Genomic DNA, 15,200 nt, shown 5'->3' with positions numbered 1-15,200 from the left:
CGTGTGCTCTTCCGATCTCATATTTTGCAACAATATACACTTGCACAAATAACAGAGAGAGCGAATATAATAAAAAATAAAAAAAGGCAAGCAGGAAATTAAACACTACTCGTACACTTTTAGGAAACCAAGCCTAAACCAGGCGAAGCAAAGGTACACGAAACACTTTTTGTATCACACAATTTACTACAAAATTTCATAATCGTGTCAATCGTAGCCTATTAAGGCATAAAAAATTAGACGTTAACACTTATATTTACGCGTATATTTTTAGGAGGAACCGAAAATCAAACCTAAACCGCAAGAAGAAAAGGTACATTTAAATCTGCATTATCTTGCAGCAATATATACTTATACAAGTCTAGATCGCGGTTGATAAAAGAAAAAATGCATAGAGTATAGCAAATAAATGTGGCAAATAGGAGACATTTTTTAAACATCAATACACTTATAGGAAGCGCCAAAGGCAAAGCCTAAACCGGTCGAAACAAAGGTACATAAAATGCTTATCGTATTTTAGAAGTAATGCTAGGCTCAGTAGTTAGACTTTTATAATGCGATCTGCTGTGTAGCGATATGACACGGAAAATGAACAATATCTTATTTTACATACACACTTTTAGGAGGAACTGAAAGCTAAAACTAAAGCGGAAGAAGTAAAGGTACACGTACACTTGTGCTATCTTGATGCAACACAATACACAGTATACATTTAGTACAACAAAAAGTAAAAGAGAATTAGATAAAAAATTTAACGCTAGGTATTATTTTTGTAATTATTTTAAATAAAAATTAGGCAGAATTTAATTCCATATTCAAAGAAGAAGACATAGGTACACAGTACACTTTCACAATTATTTCTTCATAGTTATATTTTTCGTTTATGCACATTTATACATAGATATTATAATTTTAAAAATGCTTTTATTTAGGTCGAAGAAAAGCCTAAGGCTAAACCAGGGGAAGTCAAGGTAAACGAAATGTACTTGTACAAGTTAACAGAAAATACAATGTTAAGAAATTACGTCAAATACGATATTATTAAATACATACATTTTTAGGAAACACCAACGGCAAAACCTAAACCAAACGAATTAAAGGTATACCAAACGATTATAAATTTATCAAGATTAAAATTTTTACTAAAAAGTTTAGGTTACATAAAAAACATTAAAGTACTAAATTGCGAATACTAATTCAGAAAAATATAAATAAAAAATCATCCAGCCTTTATACATCGATATCGAGAGATTTGCATCTTCCATCTCTTTAAATTGTACAATAATATTTTAATACAGTTTATTATTAGGTCTTTTACTAAAATGCATGATAAAAATTAACAAAAACAAAATATTGTGCGCACTATTCTAAAAAAATTTCCCATTTTACACACATTAATTTATAACTTGTAACAAAAAATTTAAATATTCAGAAATTAATATGATATATTACTTAATATAAATTAAATTAATATTAAGAAAAAATACACAAAGCGTTGAGTTAAAGCAAATTTTGCTGTTTATAGAAAGAGGAATCTGCAACGAAACTTGCGGTACCTAAACCAGTAGAACCGAAGGTATACTTGATACAACATGTACACACAATATACAATATACATACAATTTACATTTATATTTATATGAATATAAATTAAAACAGGAAAAAAATTTTAACAAGAAATAGAGTTCTTTAATTTTTATATTTCTATTTGCAGAAGGAAGAAGAGATCACCAGGAAAAGTCTAAAGTCCGTCAAGGTAATTATTTTTATATATTAATTTTTTTTATATAAAAGAAAATTAATACAGAGTCTGATAATAATTATAAATATTGTATTAACACGAATTTTTAAATATTATAATTTAGCGCTGAGAGAAAGAAAAAAATTTATTTCTGTTTTTTAGAAATATTTTTAAAATATTTTTTTGAAATTGTAGAAGAAAAGATATATATATATATATGTGTGTGTAATGCCAAGTTTTTATTTGTTTCAGCAACAAGAGGAGGAGAAAAAAACTCAAGAAAAGGTCGAGCTTAAGGTAATTTTATTCCTCTCGTTATATCTATCAACAATCGTTCAAAATAATATTCAATATACCATCTTAATAGATGTAGATGTAGAAACAATAACGAAATTAGTTGTAGAAATTAGTATTAGATGTTTGATTTGATATTCCCATTCACTATTATATGAGACTTAATTTATTATCGTTGAATCAGTAGTATTAGATTAGCGTTTTATGCATTCCCCCTTTGCTTTTAAAGATTTGGTTTTGATATACCGCGAAGAGCGAATGTATCGATCGCTACACGTGATGCTTTTCTCCTAACAACGATATATTAATACAGCCGAAGGACGCCACCCAGACCAAACCGAAATCCCGTTTACCACCGAAACAGGAAGTAAAAACCGAAAGCTTTCAGGGGATTCAGCTTAAGCCGGTTACGAAGGATCCGAAACAGCCTCAGCAGGCTGAAAATGGCAAGGTGGAACTCAAGGTAGCCCCGTTGAAGGGGATCAACGCGATCTTAAGCCGCGCAATCTCTATGTCTCGCGCTCTCTGTGCCCTTAAACTTTCTCTCTAAAAACTTCAATTCGCAGCAGTTCTAATTTCGCATTATTAAACAACGCCGAAATTAAATTATTCGCATTCTTGTTTCTTGTACGTTACATCTGTACATACTTCAAGATATTTCTCTTACTCCATGTTCTTAATACAAATGAAATTAATTAAACGTTCTCTCTTTCTAAACCTATTTTCTCTCTGAATAATATTCATATTCTCTACATATGTATATATTGCGGCATATTTTCAAAGCTCTACGTTGCACTCGTCTTTCTCTAATGAATTCTAATTTTTCTGTGATTTACACTTAATCTATTTATGTCAATAACGACGTTAATGCGACACACAAAAATCTCTTTTTAAGAGATTGATATTTCTTTTAATCTCCTCTGTCTTCACACATCTTTCTTCGCTCTATTCTTAATTACAAGGTTCTCTCTGCGATACTCATTTTTCCTTGCTACCGGCGATTTGTACATACATACAGGGATTAAACCAGCATCATGTCTGACATGTAAAGGTGTGTTTATCCCCTTGTGAGTATCTTCGATTCTATACCGTTTATCGTTTGTCATATGCAGAAAACTGAGAAAGGGGAGAAGCTCGATGCGAAGAAAGCGAAGGCAGCGAAGGCGGCGAAGGAAGCGAGTTACGAGCTCCCGGAGATTCCGGATTACGAAAGGGCTGTTCTGGAGAAACCTCAAGAATTCGAATTCGGCGAACATGTTCGTCGTGATAAGACGAAACTCGAGAGACCGGTTACGCAGGTGAGAAACCAGTCAAAATCTCTGTTCATAAACGATTTTTTATTATATATATATATATATATATATATAATTATTTTGTCATAAAAACATATTAAATAATAATTTAAGAAATAACAAAGCTACGTCGAAAAATATATTTTATAATTAATGATTTATAAAAAATTTATAGAAAAAAATGTATATTAATTTAAATTAATAATTTAAATTAATTAAAAAATGTATAGCGCAATAAGTTATCTAAACGTCAATCAAATTGAAAACTAATTGTGTATCTTTTTTTTGTTTTCATGTCGCCGTGCAGAAATTCGATTCTAAGGTGAGCAATTGTCGTTTATTAATAACAAAGATAAAATATGATTTTGCCAAATTGCCAAACTCATTCGCACGAGGAATCCTGCAAATTTCGCAATTGCCACGTCACTTGAGGACGTCTTGATCGCGCTTTGCGATACGCGGTTCAGGATAATTAATTTTTACGCCCGATTTACGAACGATTTAATTATAGCCGAGGTATAAACCTACATCGCTCGTAAGCTTGGAAGGACGGTAAATTTTTAATGAATCGTACATCTATAAATATGATACTCGTGCAGAATGACACAAATAATATATAATAGGGTCATACACAATTTTACATGTATAATATAATTTTATTATTATTTTATTTATGTATATGTTTTGTTACTACTTTTAATTTTTTAATATTTTTTGAAATATGAAGTATATAATTGTTATATCTTAAGTTATGTTTTGTTAAATCAAAATTGGCGCAAAATTATTCGAGATATCTAAGAATTTATTTCTTTATCTACTTTATATTAATTTCATTTTGTAAAATTGGATCTCTATTTTCGAAATAAGCAGTCCACTGACCACCAGTGACAGTACTGGTATCTTTTCCAGAATTGCGACAAAATGTTATTCTGCCATGAAAACCGACATGTGAATGACATTTTGTCGCAATTTATTTTCTGTTCTTGTCGAAGACGCAGTGCCCCCGCGCCATAAATATCCTCGTTCCACCTGCATAATCGCAATTAACGCATTGCGAATGGATGGGGAAAGGGGCAGGGGAGAAAACGGAAAGGGGTAATAATCAACCGGTCCGAATCTCGCCTTGGCAAGCGATGAATGCCTCCTATGCAACGCGCGCCGCGCCCGCGACAAAACTATTTTGGCGAATAAATGCTCGTATATCATCCCCCTGAAAATCGGTTTCTCGTCGTCGTCGTCGTGAACGAGGATGGGAAAAACGATCGCTATTTTCGGCCTTATTATACGATCCGATCTCCAACTCGGATTCGAATCGCAGGGTCAGTCGTAATTGCCCTACGCACGCGATCGGTTAATGCGAATCTCGGATATTTCGATATTTCGGCTGATAAAATCTCAACATTTGGGATATTTATCGAGTAATGGCTCTTTATTAATAAACCAAGTAATGGCTCTTTATTAATAAACGAGTTATTAAAGTGTATTTGTGGATTAAACTAAAGCTATCAAGAATTGGTTAACGTAACTGTGATACTGTTTAGCTTTATCAATTCATGAATGTCATGAATTTATTAATTTAAATTTTAAAAATGTGATTTGTATTTGTTAAATTATATATTTCCTTTTTTCCAATTAATTATATAAAGGAAAAAAATTTTATCCACAAAATTATATATTATTGATGAAACGTACGGGGCTAATTTTTTTTATTATCAAAGAGAAAGAGATTAAATTTTATAGTTACGTGTAACAGATGTGATCTGAAGAAATACTGAATTAACTATCAAAGTTTAAGAGAGCTTTAACTTTTTGCTTAATCTTTTAAACGAGCTTGATAGAAAGCAAGTGCTTTAAATTGATCAATTTTCGATCGTGGTAGCCGAAGTTACCGGAGATTAAAGCGCCTGAAACACCCAAGATCGAAGTTATCAGGGACGTGACACCGGTCGGCAGCAGAAAGGGCTCTTTAGCACCCGGAAGCGGTACCAGCAGTCGACGTGGTTCGCTCATACCGCCCGAGGAATTGGGTCGTAGGCCCAGCTTGATCATTAGTGACGAGGTATGTTACGGAATGTATTGTGTGATCACCAAAGTATGTAGACTACCTTGTAGGGGACCGAGCTGAAGAATGCAATAAAAACATAGAGTGACGTATTCTAATTTTTCCAAATTTTCAAGAAAACTTATTTTATTTTTAATTTATAAATTATAAGATATGCGACACAATGTAAATTATAGTATTTGCAAGTAGAACTATTTCGATTTAAATGTTAAAGCATCAGTTAATTTAATTATTCAAATTACACAAACAGAATTTTATGAGCTTAAAAACTTTGTTGCATTCTTGTGCGCTCACGAGAGATCACCCAGTTTGCTTTACAGAAATCTCATTGGTATCTAAGGAAACGCATCGTTACTGATCTTGTTAATTTATTGGAAGAATCTTGTCAAATCGCCAGACACATTGTTCCAATTAGCTTCAAAGTCCAGTTATAAATGACTGTGACGCGAATCTATTTTAATAGAATATTAAATCACAAATCAATATTAAGGCCTCATTAAGGCTTGATGGATTTAAGGCCTCCTCTTATAATTATAACTGCATTACCAAGAAAATTATTTTCATTCGCAGTTATTTGTTAATAAAGCAAAGAGGGTGATACGACACACTTTGCACATTTGAATATACATATATAATTACTAGAATAATTTAGAAAATTTTCTTTTTTATTTAATAATATCTGAGAGAGATAGAATTATATTGAACATAAAATGCCTATATTAAATTAATTGAAAATATATTTATTGATTTAATAATCTATGTTTTTATATAAATTTTGAATTTCTTTAAATTAATTATATATATATATAAAATGGTTCATGATTTTATATATATATATATATATATATATATATATATATATAAAATCATGAACCATTTTTTGTATTACAATATATTATATTATACTGAATATATTTCAAAGTGCAAAGTGCTTGTACTCAGTCCTATTAGGTAGATGATTAACGAGTCGCGTAAGACACTCGACGAACAAGTAGGTAGACTGGCTACTGCTGGTTGGCCCTAGGGTTTTTGTAGCTTTTTTTTGAGTTTTTTAGTGTAAGTCCAGTGATGGTCTTAGTGATCGTACTCGTGATAGATACGCGCCGTGAATCCCCGACGACGAGCTCGTCGAGTGACGCACGTTGCGTTTAGTGTCAGCAAGGCGTGAGATTTAGATTAGTAACCCCACGTCAGCGAAAGATCCAAGAATTGACCAGCTTCTGAAGCATACTCCTTCCGTCCGTCGTCCTTTCCCTCGAGAAAAATCGAGTTCCACTATCTCCTGCCGTCAAAGATATTTCTCCCAAAATGAAAAAGAGAATGGAAAGCAACCTGCGATATGTAATATCGAGGACGTCCGAGATCGGTGCATATCGACTTGCGAAAGGCAAAGAACCTGAAGAACGGACACTTCCTGAAGAAGAACGTTGAAGAAACGTCGGATAATTGCCGATTATGTGGATTACCTCAGCTGAGAGCGAAACGATCGAAAGCGTTCCCCGCATGAAAACTCGCATCGGATATTTCACTACTCCGAGACAAGATCTCACTCAGATTTTGCCTTAAAATAAATCTTTCTAAATTATAATTAGCGTTACAACCTTAATAAATATTTTTAGCTTGACTGCTTATAACTAGATGCCACTTTCAGGAATGAAAATAGCAGAAAAGCATTAATTAAAGTTACTAAAATTAAGCAGATGCACAACTTGATGCAATTAATTTCAGTCAATTTCCCGAGACTTGGTTCGGTTTCAAGATAAAGATAAAGCGGGGAACGCGCGTTTCGATATGTTTTAACAGAGCGGTAGGACGAACGCCGGCCGATCGGAACGACCATGTTATACGTAATTTAGACATGTTGCAGCAGTCGTACATTGTGTATACTTACGCAACACACACAAACACACACGTGCACAATACAACTACCTTTACCTCGCAGTAGTGGTTAATAGAGATTTGGTCCATAGGAGCATAGGAAGCTTCGTCCCGGCGAGGTGGTGGACGAGCGCAAGGTGAGATAAATCGCTGAGAGAAGCAACGCGAAAGCGAATGTCTCGTCTCTGCAACCTTATTCGAACTACCAAAATGCACTTATTCTACTTACTTTTCTCACACACTCTTTCGGAGTACACACTCACCGGAGTATCGCGCAAAGAGAATCAGTCTGCATTAACGGAAAAATCGCATTAAGGTGAACTGTGTTTAATGCGATTTTGTTATCAACGGTAAAACTTCTTGTATCCGATTGTCTTTGCCCGATCTTGCCTGCTCGTTACTACTATTTACTCACTGTGGTCGTTATACTTTATGGCACTCGATGCACGAAATCCACACGCGTCGTCTCGAATTTAATTCACGCACACTTTATGATGATAATACACGGTTTGATTCTGATTAATATAAGTATAAGAATGGTTTCACTTTGATTAATAAGTAAGTTTCACGTTATCGGGAGCAAACAATTAAATTCCCGACGATGACGTGCAAACGTTCACGTGAGAGAGTTTCAGCACATTTTGTTTTTACGGAACATATTTCTTCCTATAATATACCTCTTAATGGACATTTTGAAAGATATCCTGTCGTTTAACTTGTTCGAGTAAAAGATGCTGTGGCGAAACTCTCGCACGTGTCTCTCGATGTTTCGAGACATACGTAATCCAAGATCTGATCAGCGAATAAAAAAAGACAAATGCATCTCTGCATCTGGCACGGATCTGTTGCAACCGATATGCATATTGCCACTCATGACGACAATAATAATAACAACAATAATATTAATTAATAATGCGAGATGTGAGGAGCGAAGGAAGCCAGGGCTTGTCCGTGTGCGCGCGTCGAGTTATCAGTTAATCACTCGCATACAAGGTTTCGAGTCTTCTCTGGCTTACATCTTCACCCGATAGATCACCTGGGTGATCTTGGCAAGCATCGTGCCGTCGTAGACACACATCGACGCTAATAAATGTCCCGAGCAAGCGCGACAAGACGTGTGAATCATGCCTGACGACCGAGCGTTTTCATCGCCCGCGTGAAACACTTGTTACCTCGCTTTCAGCCAGCGTCGAACGTGCATCGCTATCAAGTTCGAATTGTCTTGCACACTAATCAGGCAAATTCGACTATTTTCGTCGCACGAAAGTGGAAATGCCAGAGATTCGATCAAACTCGATTGGAATTTGCTAAGTCGATAGATTGTTCCAAAAATCTCTTCCAAAGATTTGTGACAAAGTTTCGACCAGTAGTATATCGAAACTATAATTTATAGGTGTAAATATAATAGTTATTACTTTTACTTTTCATTTTTAAATATAAAATTTATTACCGTACTTATTCGTACGGTATATTGATGTAATGGTAACTTCAATGAGGAGATAACGCCTCGTGACCATCGATACGCCCTTGCTTCTGTAATCGATTATCTTGAATCTTCATTGTTGTAAAAAATCAATAATTAACATTAAACGGTTCTAATAAATTTACAAAATAGCGATTATATATATAAAATTGTGATGAAATTATAGTATAAAATTGTAACAAAATTCGTATGAGTGTAACAAAGAATTTTCGACGTGACAGGTTCGAGGTAATCGAGATGCAGTTCTTAAATTATCCTTGCGAATGAGGATTCGCTCTTCAAGAGATCCGTCTCTATTATGCGATAACACGCAATCACACGCGATTACACGCGATCTGGTTGCATCTAAACTCACTGACAATTAGCTATATGACAATGATGATATCAGCTGACAACGCGCACCGCCGAAATCGCACTGTCTATAGCAATGCACCGCACAGAAATGCAAACGCACAAGCCGTCGCAACGTCGGTAAGGCGAGCCTCGAACAGCCCACCAGCCCCCGTTTGTATTCGTCCATCGCGAGATCTCCTCTCGTCCCTCCAACCCTTGAACTTTCATCCGTATCCTCGGAGACTTACCGAGATTCTGCCTCGAGCGAATAATAAAAGCAGCCGCGTTTTTTAACCCGGCAAGAGGAGACGCAGTTCTCGCCCCCTCGTTAACAGAAACAGCGAAGCCAGCACGCAGGAGCATTTTTGTTTTCCATTTTCGGAATCATCGCTTTTTGCCAACTGTTTCTGTGAAAAGAGAAGAAGGTTATTTTCATATATGTCTGTCTTGTATAAATCTATCGGGAAGCGTTTTTAACAAAAATCCGTGTTAACAAAAAGCAACAAAAGGAAATATCTCTACGATGACGAGCAGTCACTTGACCCTCATGTGTTCGTCTCTGTGATTTTTTGCAGTTGGGAAAGTTACGGCCCGGTGAGGTGTTGGACATAAAGGTGAGATTTGTGTTCGCTATAACACAAAGCTTACCTGCTCAGAGTCACCATCACCAGCAATCTTCCGTATCATGTATCGCTCTGTTTTTTTTTCCTTTTTGTCTTACGGACACCAACCACCCTCTTTTAGATTTTTGTATTTTTCTGCGCCCGCCCTCCCCTTAAGCCCATATAATTTTTAAGCGCCGTGTTTCGTCCCCTTGTCGCCTACAGAAAGACAAAATAATATGAAAGCCCAGTAACTAAAACGAAAACTAAAAATTCGGCGAGGGAAAGTCCCCAGTGAGAGAGGCAAAAGCAACGCCACGCGTTACCACGGGACGGCAATAATAATATTAATAATAATAATAATGACGATATGACGATGATATTAATAATAATTTAAAAAAAATAATTCTGCGACATGTTTTTTTTAACTGAGGTTTTTGAGGTTGCTGCTGCTGCTGCTGCCGCTACTGTAAACACGCTAGCCCGCTATTTTCTCAACCATCGCGGTTTAATATCGTAATTTTTAATAAACCGAGAGCATATTGGCAAGCAATTTACTGATCAATAATCTGAGTTTTCTTTTCTCTCACATGGAAAAAGGAATTATCCCTCTCCCCCCATTATATCGAGCACAGTCCCAGGATAAGAGTTCATTTCGCGTGGAACACCCCCCTCAGAAATTGAGAATTCTAATATCTCTCTCTCTCTCTTTCTGTCCCCGCCCCCCTTTCTATCTCTACCTTTCTGTCTCTATCTCATCTTTTATTTTTTCACGCACCACACACAGACTAAGCTCGGCCGACCAGGCGCGCTGCAAGAAAAAGAGGTTAGCACAATATCTCTGTTGTGCGTTGTACGCATATGCATATTTTTATATTATTTTGTATTATATATACGTTTATATATATACGTTATCTCGATATTATTTTCTTATTATTGCTTAAAATTTGGAAACTGTTTATACAGGATATTTTTGAATAGCTTCCAAAAATTTTAAAAATTTATCGATTTGAAAGTTTGTTAATTAATAAGATATTACTAATTTTAAATTAAAAAATTTTAATTTCAAAATTAAGCTTGGTCAAATTAGTCAGAAAGTAAAATTTTATTACGATGCAAAGGTCCGCTAATTTCTTTACAGTTTTGTGAAGAAGAAATCGCTCTTGAATTAGTTAACTTTATTATACAGATAAAGTTTTTGGATGCTATTCTTAAACCTGTATGTTCAATAAATATTTTGCAAAGAGCACTTTCTCGCGAATAATCAACGCCGACAAGATGTGCTTGCAGACGGTGTTTTTCACGTTGCACCGATTTATATGCGAACTTTGTAATTAGAATTAAAAATATGGATCGGTTCAATGTGTGTAACGCCTGAGGAAGCCCATTGCGATCGCGTTGCGGAAATTCTGCTTCTTAGTTCGAGCGGATACACCTGTACATTTTAACCAGCTGTATAGATGCAGTATAGATGTAATTGTAATGGTGGTAAGAGATTGGATAATTTACGTTACAAATAATTCGTAGGAGAAAGCAAAAAGCTGATATTATCACTTATCGATTTCGTTGTGTCTCGAGAAAATTGTTCATGCGAAATCTACCACCATTAAAAATTAAGTAGTTGCAGTACAACTCGGTATCAGACTTGTCGCAGTAGTGCAAATTTATTTTAGTGTCCACGGTTACTCCAGCGAATGAAATATGTAAAACGTTCGAGGATTTGTTTCGTAAATTGACTTTAATTTAACATCTAACAAAATAAGTGTTGCTAAAAATAATTTATTATTTATGCAAAATTATTTGCATAAATTGTTACATATCGTAAATATGTTACAAATCTTTTTATAATAATTTGGCCTTTTAAGAAATCGATGTTGGAGATTCCGGTTCTCTTCTGTAATTTTGCATATCGCTGCGATAGATTTGAGACCGAGCAGTTTGCTCCTATATGTCAAAGATATATATATGTGTGAAAATAACTTATTCATGTAGAATTTTATGTATAGGTGTAAATATCGTGCTCACACTATATGTGTCAAATAGATTCGATCGAAATATTCTCATTTTCATCGTCACGAATACGATGTCGCTCTTTAAAAAGAAACATTAAACTCGTTTTGTCATGTTATCCGATAAAAAGTACGGCATCGTATTTGTGCATATTGTGTAGATATCGTAACGTGTCTCTTTGTAAATAATCCTGATAACTGAATTTCCTGTTAGACGAATATTCGAACGGCAATTTAATTGACGAGGATCAGATTGGTCCACGGAGCAAGTAATCACTTTTCATCGTCAAAGCAGTAAAAATAGTCATTCATGTCATACACATCATATCGAATCCACATTTTACTCTCTTTCCTAACTTTCTGTTAATTCTCTTAATGTATTTCCGTACTCTAACATCGAACGGCTTGCGAAGACAGGCCAGAGATATCGCTAACGATGCCTTAGCGTAGATTATCATAAAATAGAATTAGATTACACTAGAAGGGATAAGTAATTAAATACGAAAAATAGTATAATTTAATATTATGATATAATATTGCAATATTAAATTTAATTTTTTAACTTTTTATAATTCCAAAACAGAATAGTTCTTTATTTTGGATTTATATCTTTATTCTGCGAAATTATCTCTTCTTATGCAATTTAATTCTGCCTGAAAGTCTCTTGACCGACGACGATTTCATGTAAATAATGATTAACTATTATATTATTCCGGCTTTAAATTCTCCCACGCGTAACTCGTGATTCGCACTTTCGCTTTGCGATTCACACATCGTGACAAATGCGTTTTGTCACGATTTCACGCTGAATGTGCACCGACGCACATATGTCACATTCTCATCATCGTAAAAACATGTACTTCACCATTTCACATTTGTTTCTAAAGTTGAAGGCAGGAATGACGTAAAAATATCTACAGCTGAACTTTGATGTACTGTTTATATTTTCCATTATTAGGATGATCATGCTAATTTTTAAAAATTTATTAAAATTAATATTATATATATATATATATATATAATATTTACGCTTTCTTGTTTTCAACTTCTTTATTCATCTGATTAATATGTTTCCTTCTGTTTCCTCTGTCCGACTATACGTACTCTCATGCGTATTCAAGGGATTCTTACACGTTTAGTTAATTATTCATCATGAATCATTTGAGGTATTTTCTTTGCATGCAAACGAAGAGAAACATGCAGAAATGAAAGGCAAGTAAGTTGACTGTGTCTAAAATTTCTGAAATAATTTATTAAAAAATATAAAAGCGAAATATGATAATTTAATTCAATTAAAGATAAACAATACAGTTAGTCGCTAATTTCACAAAGCTGTTGTTAAAAATTATCGTTAAGTAAGGAAAACCCTTGAAATCGCAATGATTATACGTGATTAGAGTATTTACATACCACAGAAGTCACTAAGTCATCATGTGAAATTACCCATATTTATCGATCCCGTCTTGCTAATCAATGTACTCTGAGAAAAGGACGTATTTTAGCATTGTCACTAATACTATTAAAACTCACTCGAGTGACTAACATACAGTGGACTAATGAGTGAAACGTAACGCTGATTAATAATGTGAATTAACTTTAATTGTAAATAACATTAACTCACAATGTTTAAATGTAAATAAACGTAAGTAATAATTAAAATGTTCAAAATATATGAAATCGCATGAGCGCTGCAGATTTTTCCACCGATAACGACGACTTCCAGTTTTTTTTACTTTTTTATTAATTTCTGTTTAGCAAGGAAATAATTTATAAGAAATAATAAAATCAGTTTTTATCGTCACGAGATGGAAATTGAGATCAAGGAAAGCACTTGTAGAGAATAACTAAATGTTCATCTAACTATATTTTGTGTAATATTATTATGTAATATTATTAGGTACGTAACATCTATATGTATTATCATTTATATGTATTAACTACGTCAAATCGTAATTTGCGTTTCTTTGATCCTGATTACATTATTGATGTATCGTGGACGAAATCAGTTTTAATCTTATGTGACTGTCGGAAGTCGTCGCGCGTCATGCTTTAAATTTTTTCGCTTTTATTCAAGAGCTTTTCAATGTCTACATTAAAAACACGATGGCAAAGTGCATATGAATTTGCTCATATTTTTATTCGAATGGTACAGCGTCGTCGTCCGAGCACAGCGGACGTCAGAAGACCCAGCGTGGCGGACCTCGAGGCTATGATCAATTTACCTAGCACACCTCTGCGAGATGTTGGACCAGGTGGACCACCCCAAATCGTCGATGTTCAGGAGTCGTACTCCGCCGTCGAAGGTGATGCATCTTGTTTTTTAGAGCCTGTAGAAAACTTTGAGAAAATAATTTTCCCAAAATCGATATAATTGCAGCAATATAATAATAATGTCTTACATTATAAAATCGTTTTCTCATTGTATTATACTCTTGTCTTAAGAATATTAATTCTATTGGCATTCTTTGCAGACTCGACGGCGTATCTCACCGTTGCGGTGGAGGGCAACCCCGCGCCAACTTTCAAATTCTACAAGGGTATCACCGAGATCATCGAGGGTGGCCGCTTCAAGTTCCTCACGGACTCAGAGACCAACACGATCACCCTCTGCATGAGGAAGACGAAGCCCAACGACGAGGGCACTTACAAGATCGTCGTGAGCAACATCCATGGCGAAGATTCCGCTGAGATGCAGCTCTACGTTTCCGGTGAGTCGATTTATTGTTAATTTCAAGCTCGAATAACGAATTAAAAGTATAAACATCGAACTCTTCTCCATTTAATTTACTTATATCCGAAAAAATAGACACTTTATATATCGCATCTAATTTAATATGTAATATATTCTAATATTTTAAATATTATATAATGATGGCACAAAACTTGTGTGTGTACTTTGTTATTTTAAATTTACGTATCTATTTGATTTATTGAATGAATTTTATGACAGACGCCAGTGGTATGGACTTCCGTGCTATGTTAAAGAAGAGGAAATACCAGAAATGGGCGCGAGAAGAGGCCGAGCAAGAAAAGGTAGACTTGAAGGAAGTCGAGAAGCCCATGCCGGCGTTGAAGAAAGTGGAAAAGGTACGTGTTATTCAATTCTACATATGTACATACATGCATACATACATATGAAAATGTAAAAAATTAAACTAAATGTAAAAAATTAAGTTAAATTTATAGTCAAGACTGAACTAAAATTTATATAGGTATTATTCAACTTATGGATATCTTCTTTAAAATAGGTTTAATCCGAATAAAATCGTTTCGCGTAACATTTTCAAACATAATTGATTATGCATCACACTTACAATCGCCATAGATGCAATGCACATAACGGGGCTGTGCGAATGCGATTTCAGCACGTCATTAACAGCCTGATCTTCATGAATGTAAAAATAGGTGACATGTCGATGTTAGATATGTAATGTAAATTTAACGCCGTCTGTTAGATTATTTATTTTATAAATCCACGTTCTAATTCGAAATTCTCTTTTCTTTTT

At 34.6% G+C, this 15,200-nt stretch overlaps 1 protein-coding gene across 7 annotated transcripts in view; it reads left to right on the top strand.

Annotated features, from left to right (window-relative positions):
• LOC105457560 (twitchin) overlaps positions 1–15,200 on the top strand; it is a 65,713-nt gene that overhangs the window by 10,214 nt on the left and 40,299 nt on the right. For 2 of the 7 annotated variants that reach the window (XM_011702297.1, XM_011702288.1), the window contains exons 5-16: positions 1,715–1,756; positions 1,994–2,038; positions 2,349–2,498; positions 3,148–3,333; positions 3,635–3,649; positions 5,207–5,386; positions 7,360–7,404; positions 9,659–9,697; positions 10,473–10,511; positions 13,847–13,997; positions 14,166–14,402; positions 14,645–14,781. In XM_011702297.1, the coding sequence (XP_011700599.1) occupies positions 1,715–1,756; positions 1,994–2,038; positions 2,349–2,498; positions 3,148–3,333; positions 3,635–3,649; positions 5,207–5,386; positions 7,360–7,404; positions 9,659–9,697; positions 10,473–10,511; positions 13,847–13,997; positions 14,166–14,402; positions 14,645–14,781 (1,266 nt within the window). The remainder of the gene's footprint in view (positions 1–1,714; positions 1,757–1,993; positions 2,039–2,348; positions 2,499–3,147; positions 3,334–3,634; positions 3,650–5,206; positions 5,387–7,359; positions 7,405–9,658; positions 9,698–10,472; positions 10,512–13,846; positions 13,998–14,165; positions 14,403–14,644; positions 14,782–15,200) is intronic. The other 5 variants (XM_011702293.1, XM_011702289.1, XM_011702296.1 and 2 more) reach the window with 5 other exon arrangements.

Source organism: Wasmannia auropunctata, unplaced genomic scaffold (genome assembly GCF_000956235.1).
Source record: "Wasmannia auropunctata unplaced genomic scaffold, wasmannia.A_1.0 LD335207.1, whole genome shotgun sequence".
NCBI classification, from domain to species: domain Eukaryota; kingdom Metazoa; phylum Arthropoda; class Insecta; order Hymenoptera; family Formicidae; genus Wasmannia; species Wasmannia auropunctata.
Note: the sequence above shows the minus strand (reverse complement) of the source record. Positions and strands in the feature narration are given on the sequence as shown.